Source organism: Macaca mulatta, chromosome 7 (genome assembly GCF_049350105.2).
Source record: "Macaca mulatta isolate MMU2019108-1 chromosome 7, T2T-MMU8v2.0, whole genome shotgun sequence".
Lineage (NCBI taxonomy): Eukaryota > Metazoa > Chordata > Mammalia > Primates > Cercopithecidae > Macaca > Macaca mulatta.
In genome coordinates this window covers 17735281-17750885 of record NC_133412.1, presented here as the reverse complement: position 1 = coordinate 17750885, position 15605 = coordinate 17735281, and the positions used below count along the sequence as shown (strand labels likewise).

Below are 15605 nucleotides of genomic sequence, written 5' to 3'. Positions count from 1 at the left end.
TCCTTCACTCTGGAGCCAAGCAGCCTCCCAGGGAGGGAGGGTACCAGGGGAGAGGGAGGTCCCAAAGGCCAGCCTACTTCACAACCACCTGCTTCTCCAGCCTCAAAGGACCGTAGGGTATACTCTGCCTAGGGGTACCTGGGAGGGAGGGGCTGGGAAGAGGTACAAGAGGAGCTGGGACTGGCTGGATCTCAATATCTAGGTGGTGATTCTGAACTGCTGCCAGCCAGCTCTGGGCCTTGGAAGCAATCTTAGGAAGGGAGAGCAGATCTCAGCTCTCTCAAGCAGCAGCAGTCATATAAAATCCACAAACAGTCCAGTCTTTTTTTTTTTTTTTTTTTTTTTTGACACAGAGTCTCACTCTGTCACCCAGGCTGGAATGCAGTGGCCAAATCTCGGCTCACTGCAACCTCCGTCTCCCAGGTTCAAGCAATTCTTGGAGAATTGCCTCCCGAGTAGCTGGCATTACAGGTGCGTGCCATCACACCCAGTCAGTTTTTGTATTTTTAGTAAAGATGGAGTTTCACCATGCTGGCCAGGCTGGTCTCGAACTCCTGACCTCAGGTGATCTGCCTGCCTCAGCCTCCCAAAGTGCTGGGATTACAGGCATGAGCCACCGTGCTTGGCAGTCTAGTCTTAATTAGCAACCTTGGGCTGGTCTGACTCCCACCCTTCCACTCTGGGCCACTGGTGGGCTTCTGGAAAGAAAGGAGGGGCTGGGCAGGATGCAGGCCAGTTATGAAGGACATCAAGTCTTCCTTCACTCCCCTTTTCTCATTTCAGGTTTCTCTTTCCCCCTGTTTTGAATCTTCATATAGCTTATAGTAAAGTTATCTTAATTTATCTTATAGTAAATTTCATTTAACTATTTTACTTCAGCAAGTAAAGAGACCTACTGTATGCCCAGCCCTGGCCAGCCTGTCAGCATCAGACAGGACTCAAATATGAACTAAGGGATTTTGCTACTCCATTCCTGTAAACAGAAAGGTTTTGCGGGAGGGGGCAGCTTGTCCTGAAAACACATATCTTTGTAGAGGTTGCCTCTTGGGAGCCCAGGCAGATGTGCAAGGGGACTCTCAAGACAGGCCAGGCAGGCAGCCCCCAGCGCTGGGCTTATCTTCCACAAGCAGCTGCGTGTTCACACTCCTTGCCTCTGCTCCTGCAGCGTGTCTGACAGCCTCTCTGAAAGTGTGTGCGGAGGTATGCGTGTCCACGTGCATGCTCACCCGTGTTTGCTCCTGGACGGGCACAAGGCACAAGATGCATCTGAATGGATCTGGATCTGGAGCTGTGTCTCTCTGCCAGCACGAGCATAGCCCTAGTCTTCTTGCTTCCTTCCTTCCTTCCTTCTCCTGCCAGCAAGGGCAGCCCTCTGTACTTCCGCCACTGAGCCACCGGCCACCTTTGAGGAGTGGAGGTACTGCCTGTGCTGAGATATTCCTGGGCCCAGAATACCTTTTTTCCTTCAAGAAAATTCCCTCTTATCTATCCGGCCCTTACTCTCTCGTGTCTTCCAGGGCAAAACTGGAGCATCCGGCTGCCTGGCAGGGTAAATGGAAACATAATTGTTCTCTCTGAGGCTGGTCTGTGCTAAATCATTATCGTCTCCCCAGCCCCTCGCCCAGTGCATGGGTCTTAGTAGCTTGCCTGTAAAGGTTTGTTGAACATGTGGTTTATGGGCCTGGCTGGGGAAGCAGCAATGCACAGATGCACACTCTTTTGCCATCTGACTTCTCTCCCTTGCTGAAAATAAGCTCATGGGGTTGGCCCTGGGGCTGGCATTCAACTTTTACCCCAAGTCACCTCTGGTGGCATCGTTCTAAAAAATAATAGACCCACAACTACTTTGGAAAGCAGTTGTGAATGATCTAGTAAGGTTGATCAGGTGCATAGCCTACAACGGAGAAATTATATTCCTGGGACTATGACTTGAGGAACACTTGCACATCTGCATCAGAAGATGCCCATGGGAATGGTTTTTTCCTTTTTTCTTTTATTTTTGAGACAGAGTGTCGCTCTGTCACCCAGGCTGAAGTGCAATGGCACGATCTCAGCTCACTGTAACCTCTGCCTCCCAGGTTCTAGCTATTCTCATGCATCAGCGTCCAGAGTAGCTGGGATTACAGGCATCCGCCACCACACCTGGCTAATTTTTGTATTTTTATTAGAGACAGGGTTTTGCCATGTTGGCTGGACTGGTTTCGAACTCCTGACCTCAGGTGATCCGCCCGCCTTGGCCTCGCAAAGTGCTGGGGTTACAGGTAAAAGCCACCGCGTCTGGCCAGGAATGTTTTACAATAGCCCCAAACTGGAAGCAGCCCAAATGTCCATCGACAGTAGAATGGACAATTAAATTGTTATATTTCCACATTATAGAATACTACACAAGAAAAAAAATTGAAGAGATTACAGTCCTGCTCATTAACATGAATGAGGCTGGGCACCGTGTCTCACACCTGTAATCCCAGCACTTTGGGAGGCTGAAGCAGGAGGATGGCTTGAGCTCAGGAGACCAGCCTGGGAAACATAGTAAGACCCTGTCTCTGTAAACATTTAAGAAAAAAAAAATAGCTGGACTGGGCCTATAGTCCTAGCTACTGAAGAGGCTGAAGTGGGAGAATCACTTGAGCCTGGGAGGTCAAGGCTGCAGTTAGTCATGACTGCGCCGCTGCACTCCAGCCTTGGTGACAAAGTGAGGCCCTGTCTCAAAAACAATAAAAAATTTAAAAGAGCTGAGTAGCTTTGGGAGGCTGAGGCAGGCAGATCCCTTAAGCCCAGGAGTCTGAGACCAGCCTGGGCAACATAATGAAACCCCATCTCTACAAAAAATACAAAAAAATTAGCCGAGCATCATGGCAAGCCCCTGTAATCCCAGTTACCTGGGAGGCCCAGGCGGGAGGATGGCTCGAGCCCAGGAGGTTGAGGCTGTAGTGAGCCATGATCATGAACAGAGTGAGACCCTGTTTCAAAACAAATGAAAAACAACAACAAAAAAACAAGAAAACAAAAACTGTACAATGATGAGCCAAAAAGCAAGACATGGAAGAATATATATATATATGTGGTATGAGTCCAGCTATAGAAAGTTTGAAATCAGGCAACCTAAACAATATTGTTCAGGGATCTATACAGAGGCAGGAAGCCACTGAGAAAGGTAAGGGGAGGATTGTCACCAAATTCAGGATGGTGGCTCCCCTGGGGAGAATATGTCAAGGAGGGGCACATGGGCTTGGAATACTCTCTTCATTGACCTGCATGTTGGGTACACAGGAATTTGTTATTTTTCACACTGCATATGTGCATGTACGTACTCCCCCATATATACCATTCATTTCACACAAGAACACAAAGGCTGTGTGGCTCTGCTCTTCCCCTTTCCCCTTCCAGCTCCCATTCTCGTCCTCGGCTAGCAGGGGAGGGTCAGGGTCTTTTAGCACAGCTTCCTTCTGTCTCTGAGTGGGTCAGAGGAGCATGGGGGTGAGGGCCTCCCTTCTGCGGCTGGGCCCTGGCCACTCCAGGGTGGGAAGGCCTGGAGAAAACAGGGCCAGGCAAAGCCGGCTGGCCCTGCTGTTTCTGCCAATGCTGGGATTAGTCCAGGGCTCTGGCCCACCTGTCATTTCACTCATTTAGCAAGAACATAGCCACTGAGCACTTACTGTGAGCCCCGGGTGTTATTGGGAGAGTTCAGATAAGTGAGAGATGGTCTTTGACCTAAAAGATCTTACAATATACTCAGAGAGCACCATATACACAAATAACTGTATACCAGCAAAGTGTGAGCTAAGTGTCACGTGACTGCTCATTTACTCTTTCAATAAACATTTGTTGTGCACCTATTACATGCTGGGAACTGTGCTGGCTGGTGATCATGTAAAGACAGTTAAATCACAGTCCTAGTCCTCAAATTCATAGCCTGCCTAATGCTGGGGAGACTGGAGTAAACACAACTTTGTGGCAAGCCCATTAGTGCAGATATGCCCAGGGAGAAGGAGGAAGGGGACCCGTCTAGAATGGATGAGATGGAGACAGAGGAGTGAGGAAAGGTTGGAGAAGAGAGGTCTTCCTGAAGGAGGCAGGCCCTGGCCTGAGGCTTTAGAGATGAGGGAGAAAGAGAAAGGTTGAAGGGCTGGCAGGACTTCCAGAGCTGCCCCAGACAAAAGGCACAGGGGTGAGAAACACAGCAGTGAGGACTCCTTGCAACAAGAACATGAACATTGAGCAGGGAAGGAGGGAAGCAGCAGAAGGGGAAGGCCCAGGGGGATTAGAGTCATATTTGCCTTGCCAAGCCTTAGATCTTATAGGTGCTGGGAGCCACTGAAGAATTTGCAGGGAGCTTGACAGTTCACTGGTTCAGTGTAGAGGAAGGGTTGAGGGGCGTGGCCTGGAAGAATGGAGGCAAATTGGCAGGATGTTGAAAGTCCAAGAAATATTTAAGAGATATCAGGTTAGCCTCTGAGAGTGGGTGGGTGGTGGGTGAGGGAGAGAGGCCGAATTCTGGAATGGCCCCCTGCAAGAGTAACCAAGTGGTGCACATAGAGAGAAGAGAGCCCCCACTCGGCACTAGCGTGGCTGTAGGCTCTGTGTACCAAATGTGGCAAGGGTTGGGGACAGCCAGGAATGTGCATGGGGCTCTGTACCACCTGATTTCAGGGCTTCCAAACACTGGCCCGTGGACAGGGCTGGCCCGAGGAAGTAAAAAAAGTATGGGCATAACTTCTCATAAATCAAATGTATGCACTTTAAAGAACTATCCTTGGGCTGGGCATGGTGGCTCATGCCTGGAATCCCAGCACTTTGGGAGGCTGAGGCAGACGGATCATGAGGTCAAGAGTTTGAGACCAGCCTGGCCAATATGGTGAAACCCTGTCTCTACTAAAAATACAAAAATTAGCTGGGAATGGTGGTGTGCACCTGTAGTCCCAGCTACTCGGGAGGCTGAGGCAGAAGAATCACTAGAACCTGGGAGGCAGAGGTTGCAGTCAGCTGAGATTGTGCCACTGCACTCCAGCATGGGTGACAGAGTGCAAGATTCCATCTTAAAAACAAAAACAAAAACTATCCTTAAAAGTGCTTACAATTAAATCAATAAGTAAGCATGTCACTTAGAGGTATGAAGTGAATTATCAAAATAAGCCCCTTAAAGATTCAAAAGTGGTTTTGTCCTGGGAGTGGGAATGGGGATAGGAGGGACAGGGGACTTTTATTTTTTAAAATAAGTTTTTAAAAATAGTAGTATTTTTTAAAACCATGAACATAAAGCATATACAAAAATTTGAGGGCTGGGCACACTGGCTCAACACCTATAATCCCAACGCTTTGGGAAGTGGAGGCGGGAGGATCGCTTAAGCCCAGGAGTTGAGCCCAGCCTGGACAACATGGTGAAAGCCTAGCTCTACAAAAAACACAAAAATTAGTCTGGCATGGTGGTGCACACCTCTAGTCCCAGCTACTGAGGGGTTAAGGGGGTGGCCAGGGGAGGGCTGAGACCGGAGGATCTCTTGAGCCAGGGAGGTCGAGGATGCAGTAAGCTGAGATCACGCCACTGCACTGGGCGACAGAGTGAGATCCTGTCTAAAAAAAAAAAAAAAAAAAAAAAAAAAAAAAAAAAAAAATTCCTGGCCTAGCTGGGCCGGGTAGCTCATGCCTGTAATCGCAGCACTTTGGGAGGCTGAGGCCGGTGGATCACTTGAGGCCAGGAGTTTGAGACCAGCCAGGCCAACATAGTGAAACCCCATCTCTACTAAAAATACAAAAATTATCCGGCCGTGGTGGCACATGCCTGTAATCCCAGCTCTTTGGGAGGCTAAGGCACCAGAATCGCTTGAACCCAAGATGCAGAGGTTGCAGTGAGCCGGGATCGGGCCACTGCACTCCAGCCTGGGCGACAAAGTGAGACTACGTCTTTAAAAAAAAAAAGCCAGTCGGGCGCGATGGCTCACGCCTGTAATCCCAGCACTTTGGGAGGCTGAAGCGGGCGGATCACAAGGTCGGGAGATCGAGACCATCCTGGCTAACAGGGCGAAACCCTGTCTCTACTAAAAATACAAAACATTAGCCTGGCGCGGTGGTGGGTGCCTGCAGTCCCAGCTACTGGGGAGGCTGAGGCAGGAGAATGGCGTGAACCCGGGAGGTGGAGCTGGCAGTGAGACGAGATGGCACCACTGCACTCCAGCCTGGGCGACAGAGCGAGACTCCGTTTAAAAAAAAAAAAAAAGGCCTTGTATGAAATGATGGTAATAGAGGATGGCATTCCCCCAACCCCCCTTCCCTTTAATGTCCTTATTGGCTAAAACAAAACGTCGTTGAGTCCTGAAATCCCAGACTGGGGGCCTTGGAACCAGAACCCCAGGCAAAGGCTGGATAGACTGGCTCCGCGCGTCTGCAACCACGCGGCAGCCGGCAGGGGTCAGGCGAGCTCCATGCGACTTCTGAGCTGCGTCTGGCAAGCCAGTGCTGCGCTCCAAGAAGCGCGCTGCCTGGAGGGAGAGGGTCAGAGGAAGGACTCTGGACCTGCCCTAGGCTGGGGGTCGAGACAGATGACCACCCCGGTCTTAGGTCCCAGTTCCCGTCCAGCAGGCAGTGGACTGGGCACCTCTCTCCAGTCAGCGCGCTGCATTTACACCAGGTCTGGTCCCATCCCACCGAGGGCAACTCACCTTACCGGTCTACTGAAAGCGTGTCCTGCGCGAAACCTTGCCTCCTGCACTCGGTTGTGCAAAGATCAAGGAGCTCAGACTTGAGAGAGTTACATGGGCAAGGGATTGTTATCACTGGATTATATGGATTTAGAATTAGGACTCAGGCTCCCGGGGAAGCCTGCTCTAGGACCCAGATGGTAGTTGTAAAAGATTGCCGTGTCTAGAATCACCCTTGGGGATGTGATTAGGTCTGGGGCAGGATCCAGGAACCTGCATTTCTTTCAGGTTGCCAAATTCTGATAAGGGGTGTGCTCAGACCACGCTTAAAAAACATCCCAAGGTTCTGTTGCCCTCCCACAGAGCAGGCAGCATCAACAGCAGTGAGCTGCTCTGATAGTGTGACCTGCCTAAAATTGGAGTGGAATAAGCCAGCCGCAGGAAGGAGCAGTGCTGGCAGCTGGTGCTGCAGATTTGCCCAATGCATGTAGGCAACCAAACACGCCCACCAGAACCAAAGTAGACGTGCCCCTTGTTCTTCCATTTACCACTCAGGCTACATGGTTCATTTTGGTTTTTTTCCTTTTAATTTTAAAACATTTCTTTTGCTTCACATACAGAATCAGGAAAGAAATCACCTCCCCAAGTCGACAGGGTTTAGACAGACTGGATGAAGCGCCCCATTTTGCCACATTGTGTCTCCAGGCTGGTCGTTCCAGCCACACATTAAGCCAGCAAGATGGCCCTTTCAGTCCCATTCATCTCCAACACAGCAGGGAGCATGGCAGGGAAGTGAAAGGCACTGCCTATGAGGCCAGGATCTTGCCCTCAGGATGGGACTGAACTGGGGTTGGTGAGGAGCTAACCCCACCTGTCTCAAGCCTCAGGCTAGGAACAGCAACTTGGCTGCAGGCCAGGACCAAAAGCCAGGATAGGCGCTGCTGGGCTGAGAGCCAAGAAAACCAGTTACCTCTTTAGGGAACTCGGAAGGGGTGGAACAACCTAGACCCATTCCCTTCTCAGACCACACTCTATCCAGGCTGTACAGTGGGGCCCAAGGCTGCAATTCTCAGAACATCCCCATTTTTGCCACTAGCAGATCTGGATTCTAGTTCATTTTGACCTTGACAAAGTCAAATTGTGTTGATCTTTTTAAAAACATAGGTGTAGTTTTCAGAAATCTATAAGCTTCCTTCTGGCTGTAAGAACTTAGCACTCTGGGCTCCCTGTTTCTTTTTTTTTTTTTTTTTTTGAGACGGAGTCTCGCTCTGTCGCCCAGCCCAGGCTGGAGTGCAGTGGCGCGATCTCGGCTCACTGCAAGCTCCGCCTCCCGGGTTCACACCATTCTCCTGCCTCAGCCTCCCGAGTAGCTGGGACTACAGGCGCCCACAACCGCGCCCGGCTAATTTTTTGTATTTTTAGTAGAGACGGGGTTTCACCGTGGTCTCGATCTCCTGACCTTGTGATCCGCCCGCCTCGGCCTCCCAAAGTACTGGGATTACAGGCGTGAGCCACCGCGCCCGGCCTGCTCCCTGTTTCTTTTAAAACTCACTGGGAGATCTGGGAAAGGGAGGCTGAGACCTCTATCCTAAGGGCTGATTTTATCTTCCTGTCCCTCATGAAATAACAGGCTGAAGGGCAGGAATAGGACCTGGACCAGCCACTCTCCAAGGACACAAGCTGGATCCAGAAAGGAAGCAGCAGCAAGTAGATTGCTTCTCCCCAAAATCACTGCTTTAGAAGCAGATGGGTTTGTTTCACAATATATTTAATACAAAATGGCAGCAGCCACTGTGCAGTAATAACAAAATTAGCCAAAGGGTATCTGGAGAAATGTACATAGGCAGCCTCAGCTGGAGTCAGGCTAGCCCACTCCGGTCTGCTCGGGTAGGGCCTGTGCCTGCTGCCCAGTCAGCTGTGGGTGGTCACATGGCCAGGACTGGATGGTGCCTGTGGCAGGGTGGGGCAGTGCACAAGGGCTCAGAGGTGCTGTACAGGAGGAGCTAGTCTTCCAACAGCACACAAAAGCACGCTGTCCTCTGCTCTGCCACACAGCAGACTCTTAGCAGCACATGTGTTCATTTACTTTGTTATTATTTTTTGAGACAGTTTCACTCTGTTGTCGCCCAGGCTGGAGTGCAATGGCACGATCACGGCTCCTGCAACCTCCGCCTCCTACATTCAAGTGATTCTCCTGCCTCAGCCTCCCGAGTAACTGGGATTACAGGCGTGTGCCACCAGGCCCGGCTAATTTTTATATTTTTAGTAGAGACGGGTTTTCACCATGTTGGTCGTCAGGCTGTTCTCAAACTCCTGACCTTGTGATCTGCCCGCCTCGGCCTCCCAAAGTGCTGGGATTACAGGTGTGAGCCATTGCACCCAGCCTATTATTTTTTGAGACAGAGTCTCACTCTGTCACCCAAGCTGGAGTGCAGTGGTGTGATCTTGGCTCACTGCAACTTCTGCCTCCTGGGTTCAAGCAATTCTCTGACTCAGCCTCCTGAGACTGGGATTAGCTGGGATTACAGGCGCCTGCCACCACGCCTGGCTAATACGGCTAATTTTTGTATTTTTAGTAGAGATGAGGTTTTACCATCTTGGCCAGGCTGGTCTTGAACTCTTGACCTCATGGTCCACCTGCCTTGGCCTCCCAAAAGTGTTGGCATTACAGGTGTGAACCACTGCGCCTGGCCTATTTTTCTTTTCTTTTTTGAGACAGAGTCTCGCTCTATGGCCTAGGCTGGAGTGCAGCGGTGTCATCTTGGCACACTGCAACCTCCGCCTCCCAGGTTCAAGTGATTCTCCTGCCTCAGCCTCCTGAGTAGCTGGGATTACAAGTGTGCACCACCGCCCCTGGATAATTTTTGTATTTTTAGTAGAGATGGGGTTTCACCATGTTGGCAAGGCTGGTCTCGAACTCCTGAGCTCAAGTGATCCACCCGTCTTGGCCTCCCAAAGTGCTGGGATTACAGACGTGTGCCACGGCACCCAGCCATCATTTATTTTTATTTTTAGAGACAGGGTCTCACTTTGTTGCCCAGGCTGGAGTACAGTGGTCTCATCATAGCTCACTACAGCCTTGAACTCCTAGGCTCAAGTGATCTTCCCGCCTGGGCCTCCCAAAGTGCTGGGATTACAGGCACACACCACCCTGCCTGGCCAAGCATATGTGTTCATAAGCTGCTAGGAGATGATACCTCTAGAAACTGGAAGAAACAAGGGCCAGGTTTTTGTTTTGTTTTTTTGAGACAGAGTTTTGCTCTTGTCACCCAGGCTGGAGTGCAATGGCGCAATCTTGGCTCACTGCAACCTCCGCCTCCCGGGTTCAAGTGTTTCTCCTGCCTCAGCCTCCTGAAGTAGCTGGGGTTACAGGTGCCCGCCACCATGCCCAACTAATTTTTTTCTATTTTTAGTTGAGATGGGGTTTCCACATGTTGGCCAGGCTGGGTTTGAACTCCTGAACTCAGGTGATCCACCCACCTTGGCATCCTGAAGTGCTGGGATTACAGGCGTGAGCCACCACGCCTGGCTAGGCTAGGTTTTTAATTATTTTTTTCCCCCAGAAAAGAGACTGCAAGTTGAATACGCCTTATCCAAAATGCTTGGAACCAGAAGTGTTTCAGATTTTAGGATTAGGGATACTTAACCTACACCAAGTTCCAATTCACGGAGGGGCCATGATTCTGCTGTGCTTGAGCAGAGGCTCCTGCCAGAGGCTCACCCAAGAGAAAGAGGCGGGTATCTGCATGCCCCCAGATGCCTACCCTGGGAAGTGGGCTCAGAAGTTAGAGCGCAAGGACACAGAGTCACCAAAACCTGTCCCAACAATCCCCAGACAATATGCTTCCTGCTGAGTCCATTTTAAGTCACGGAACACTAGTCCTGGCACTGGCCCGGCTGTGAGGGCCATGATGCTTGGGAGCTGTTGTGGAGAACTCAACCTCATCCAGAGGCCAGAGGGCTAACAAGACCAGCTGGGCAGGAGGGCCTGCTGCAGGCAGGGTGGGAGAGCCGCCACATCTCTACTTGCCAAGAAAGGCTACTAGGTACAGGAAAAGGGGGCGAAGGGTCTCAGGACTAGTGAAAGTCTGCGTTGAAGGCTCTGCCGATGACCAGCCGCCTCACCTCGCTGGTCCCAGCCCCTATCTCATACAGCTTGGCATCTCGAAGAAAGCGGCCCATGGGAAAGTCATTGATGTAGCCATTGCCACCTGCAACAAGGGTTTGGGCAGAGAAGAAAGGAAGTGATTGACAGTGGGCAAAACAAAGAAAGCAAAGAGAAGGCCGAGTATATAGAAACAGGCCATAGGAGGAGAGACTGATTAAAGAAAAGCAGCAAAAGGTAGCAAGATGGAGGGGTGTGGGGAATGCACTAGTCCCTTCTTATCCTTGGGGGATACATTCCAAGACCCCAGTGGATGCCTGAAACCGTGGATAGTACCAAACCCCATATATATGTTGTTTTTTCCCCTATACATACATATTTATGAGCAAGTTTAATTTATGAGTTAGGCACAATAAGAGATCAACAATAATAACTAATACTAAAACAGAACTATTGACATGCCAGCATCACTATTCTTGCACTTTGGGGCCACTGAGTAAAATAATAAGAGTTACTTGAACACAGGCACTGTGATACCAAGACAGCTGATTGGATACTCTAGGTGACTACTAACGGGCAGGTAGCCCACATAGCATGGATAGGCTGCACAAAGGGACGCTTCACGTACCAAACATGACACAGCAGCATGGCACAATGCTTCATCATGGTATTCAGAATAGTGTGGATTTTAAACTTATGAACTGCTTATTTCTAGAAATTTCCATTTAGCTTTTTTTTTTTGAGAAGGAGTTGTGCTCTGTCACCCAGGTTGGCGGGCAGTGGCATGATCTTGGCTCACTGCAGCCTCCGCCTCCAAAGTTCAAGCAATTCTCCTGCCTCAGCCTCCTGAGTAGCCGGGATTATAGGCACGCACCACCACACCCGGCTAATTTTTTTTTTTTTTTTTGAGACGGAGTCTCGCTGTGTCTCCCAGGCTGGAGTGCAGTGGCGTGATCTCGGCTCACTGCAAGCTCCGCCTCCCGGGTTCACGCCATTCTCCCGCCTCAGCCTCCCAAGTAGCTGGGACTACAGGCGCCCGCCACCACACCCTGCTAGTTTTTTGTATTTTTAGTAGAGACGGGCTTTCACCATGTTAGCCAGGATAGTCTCGATCTCCTGACCTCGTGATCCACCCGCCTCGGCCTCCCAAAGTGCTGGGATTACAGGCTTGAGTCACCGCGCCCGGCCCCGGCTAATTTTTGTATTTTTAGTAGAGATAGGGTTTCACCATGTTGGTCAGGCTGGTCTCAAACTCCTGACCTCAGGTGATCTGCCTGCCTCGGCCTCCCAAAGTGCTGGGATTACAGGTGTAAGCCACTGCGCCTGGCCTTTTTTTTTTTTTTTTTTTTGAGATGGAGTTTCACTCTTGTCACCCAGGCTGGAGTGCAATGGCGTAATCTCCGGTTACTGCAACTTCCGCCTCCTGGGTTCAAGCGATTCTTCAGCCTCAGCCTTCCAAATAGCTGGGATTACAGGCTCCCGCCGTCACACTTGGCTAATTTTTTTTTTTTTTTGTATTTTTAGTAGAGATGGGGTTTCACCATGTTGGCCAGGCTGGTCTCGAACTCCTGACCTCAGGTGATTCACCCGCCTCAGCCTCCTAAAGTGCTGGAGTTACAGGTATGAGCCACTGTGCCCAGCTGCACTTTTTTTTTTTGAGATGGAGTCTTGCTCTGTCACCCAGGCTGGAGTGCAGTGGCATGATCTCGGCTCACTGCAACCTCTGCCTCACGGGTTCCAGCGATTCTCCTGCCTCAGCCTCCCAAGTAGCTGGGATTACAGGCATGCACCACCACGCCCAGTTAATTTTTGTATTTTTAGGAGAGATGGGGTTTCTCCATGTTGGCCAGGATGGTCTCAAACTTCTGACCTCGGGTGACCCGCCCACCTTGGCCTCCCAAAGTGCTGGGATTATTGGTGTGAGCCCAGCACCATTTAGTGTATTTGGACCTTGGTTGACCACAGTAAATGAAGCTGTGAAAAGCAAAGCTGAGGAGAAGAAGGGACTACTGTACCTTGTTGGGTAGGGTGGGCAAGAGGTTGCAGCTGAAAGGCCACTCAGAGTGCTAAGGATACCAGACAAAGAAAGAGGGGTACCACTGACAGGCATGGCAAATGGGGATGAGAGGACGCCAGCATAGCAGCTCAAGGATTCAAACCTCAGCTGCTCGGCTCGAGTCTACGCTCTTAACCACCACACAGCATGGAAACAAGGCTGGCCTACCTCTGAGACATCTCCCTTTCCCCATTTCCTAGCGTCTATGAGGCAGGGAGGATGAGAGGGGGGTGTTGCTGAAGGCAGCAGCAACTCCTGGCATCTAGCAGTTTTCTCATTTGCTTTCCATTTCCACCTTGTAACTGGGACAGAAAGAGCCCAAAGGTCCCAGCTCATCTGGGCCTAGCATAAGCACATAGTGAGGAGTGGAGAGGAGACTGCTTTTTTTTTTTGAGACAGAGTCTCAGTCTGTCACCCAGGCTGGAGTGCAATGGTGCAATCTTGGCTCACTGCAACCTCCACCTCCCGGGTTCAAGCGATTCTCTTGCCTCAGCCTCCCAAGTAGCTGGGATTACAGGCATGCACCATCACGCCCGGCATGGGGTTTCACTATGTAGGCCAGGCTAGTCTCGAATTCCTGGCCTCAGGTGATCCACCCGCCTCGGCCTCCCAAAGTGCTGAGATTATGGGTGTGAGCCACCACGCCCGCCCTGAAACGCTTTCTGAAGCAGCCACAGGCCCCAAGAGTGAGGGAGCCCTGGGAGTGGGGAGTGGGGATCACTCACCAAAACACTGAATGCCATCCAGGGCTACCTGTGTGGCGCACTCAGCTGAGTAAAGAATCACACCTGCACAGTCCTACGGGAGGAAGCTCAGGTCAGCAGGGCCCTGCGAGGCACGCAGACAGCAAGTCCCAGCCGCCGGCCCACTGCCCCCCCTCTCCTGGACTGAGGCGGTTCTCACCTTGGCAGTGCAGTGGCCCTCATCGCAGGCCTTGGCAACATTGTAGACGTACTGCCGACATGCCATGAGGCGGGTGTACATGTCAGCCATCTTCCCCTGCATCAACTGAGCACAAAGGGATGTCACAGGTCAACATGCTGGAACACTCTCCCAGTTACCAAAAGCCAGGTCAGCAACGGCAACAAGACAGCCAAGGATGAGGAAGCAGGGGCATGGAGAGGAGATGGGATTTACCCAGGATGATGGAGATGGAGGCAGGTGTGGGAGTTAGGGCCAGACAGTGGCCATTCCACGGCCCGCATGACACCCTCAAGTGGCCATCACTGCCTCCGAAAGGCATGGCTCCCAAGGCACCATTTACTCCAGCGCTTATTACCTTCCAGCAGCTTCTTCGGACCAGGTGGTCTAACTACAAACAGCAACCTCTTTCCCTTCTGCCCCCACAACCTGCACACTTTGCTCTCCAACCTTACAACGTCTAGTTCATCCACCTCACACAGGCATCGAGGTGGCAATGTGATGAACTTCCTGATGACTTCCAGAGCCGGGCTGCATGCTGAGGAAGACTGCATTCCAAGCAGTCAAGCTCAATTTGCTAGAGGAGACAGTGAACCTCCACGGTGCCCACCTCACTTCCTCTCTTTTCAAAGAAAACTTCAGCCCAGTCGAAGCGTACATGTCAGCAAAAGCACGCGGCTCACCTGGAAGTGGCCGATCTTCTGGCCAAAGGCTTCCCTCACGTGCAGGTAGGGAATGGTGTGGTCCAGGACCGCTTGCATGAGCCTGTCAGAAAGGAGAAAGGTCCTATGGGCACCTCCTCATCCCACTGGGCGTGGTGGCAAAATGCTAGCGTGGGAAGGCCGGAGTCCCAGGGAGGAGAAAAGCAGCCTCAGAAAGTCTAGCCGCAGTTATGGCATTGACTGACCAGAGGTGCAGGGGTGTGACAGCCCAGGTGTCGTTCCACAGCCGAGTGAGCCACCCTGCTCCTCAGGCCTTTGGTCTGTCACTTAATGATATTTCCCTGCTGTGGGAAGAAATTCAACATGGGAGGAGGTGGTTCTTTTTGTCTCCCAGGAGAGTGCGGGGCCAGGAGGCAGCTCCCTTTGGCCCCCAAGGGGAAGGATGCTGCTGCTCATGGTGGGCCACTGGCCAAGGAGGCCGACAGAGCCCAGCTTCCCCCAAGCCTCACACTTACCCGAGAGGCCCCCCGGCCAGCACCAGCCGCTCCAGGTCCAGCCCACTCATCAGCACGTAGACACCCTTATTCTCATGGCCCAGGATGTTGGCAGCTGCCAGGGTAAGTGCTGGTCAGAGGGAGAGAGCTGTCCACAGCCTCCTCACTTTTATCAAAGGTACTAGATGTGGAAACATGGCTCTCAAGTAAGGCACTAAAATATGTCACTTGACCTTTATTCAACTAAGGTTCCAGGTAAAAGAAAACGATCAAGTGAACCCCTTCCAGTCAGAAGTGGAGCTGCCAGGACCCCCACCCCATCCACAAGGCCAACCACAAAGCCCAGGGTTGTTAGATCTTTCCCTTCCCTCTCTGGACTCCCTTGGATGGGAAAGAAGAAAAGTTAATTGGTCTAGAAGTCACCCAATCCCTCCCTGACTCTTTCTACACAGGCACCTATAAAGAAACCAGAGAGTTACTCTTTCCCCAGGTGGAGTCAGCTCTGGTCCAGTGTCACCTCCCTGCAGGGTAGTCCACGAAAGCTTCTTTGTCCAGGAGACAGGCCATTCAGAGATAGTAACAGAAGCTGCTGAGCACCTCTCCACCCAGTAAGCCAGACTGGATGGCCTTGGGAGGTGTGGGCAGGAAAATGAGTTGACACCACTGACCTGCCTTTAATGCTAGCTGAATTTTTTCCTGTCAACAAAGAAGGAGCTGCACAGGTTCCCCTCC

The 15605-nt window shown here is 51.3% G+C and overlaps 1 protein-coding gene across 5 annotated transcripts in view; it reads right to left on the bottom strand.

The window, feature by feature from the left end:
• The window catches only part of IVD (isovaleryl-CoA dehydrogenase), a 31240-nt gene that overhangs the window by 6971 nt on the left and 8664 nt on the right, over positions 1–15605 (bottom strand). Inside the window, exons 8-12 of one of the 5 annotated variants that reach the window (XM_028850742.2) lie at positions 14895–15003; positions 14401–14482; positions 13700–13804; positions 13522–13594; positions 861–1238 (exon numbers count right to left, since the gene is read on the bottom strand). In XM_028850742.2, coding sequence (XP_028706575.1) covers positions 1114–1238; positions 13522–13594; positions 13700–13804; positions 14401–14482; positions 14895–15003 — 494 coding nt within the window. In that variant the 3' untranslated portion in view covers positions 861–1113. Of the gene's footprint in view, positions 1–860; positions 1239–8386; positions 10847–13521; positions 13595–13699; positions 13805–14400; positions 14483–14894; positions 15004–15605 lie in introns of those variants that run through there. The other 4 variants (XM_028850743.2, XM_015141935.3, XM_001096354.5 and 1 more) reach the window with 4 other exon arrangements.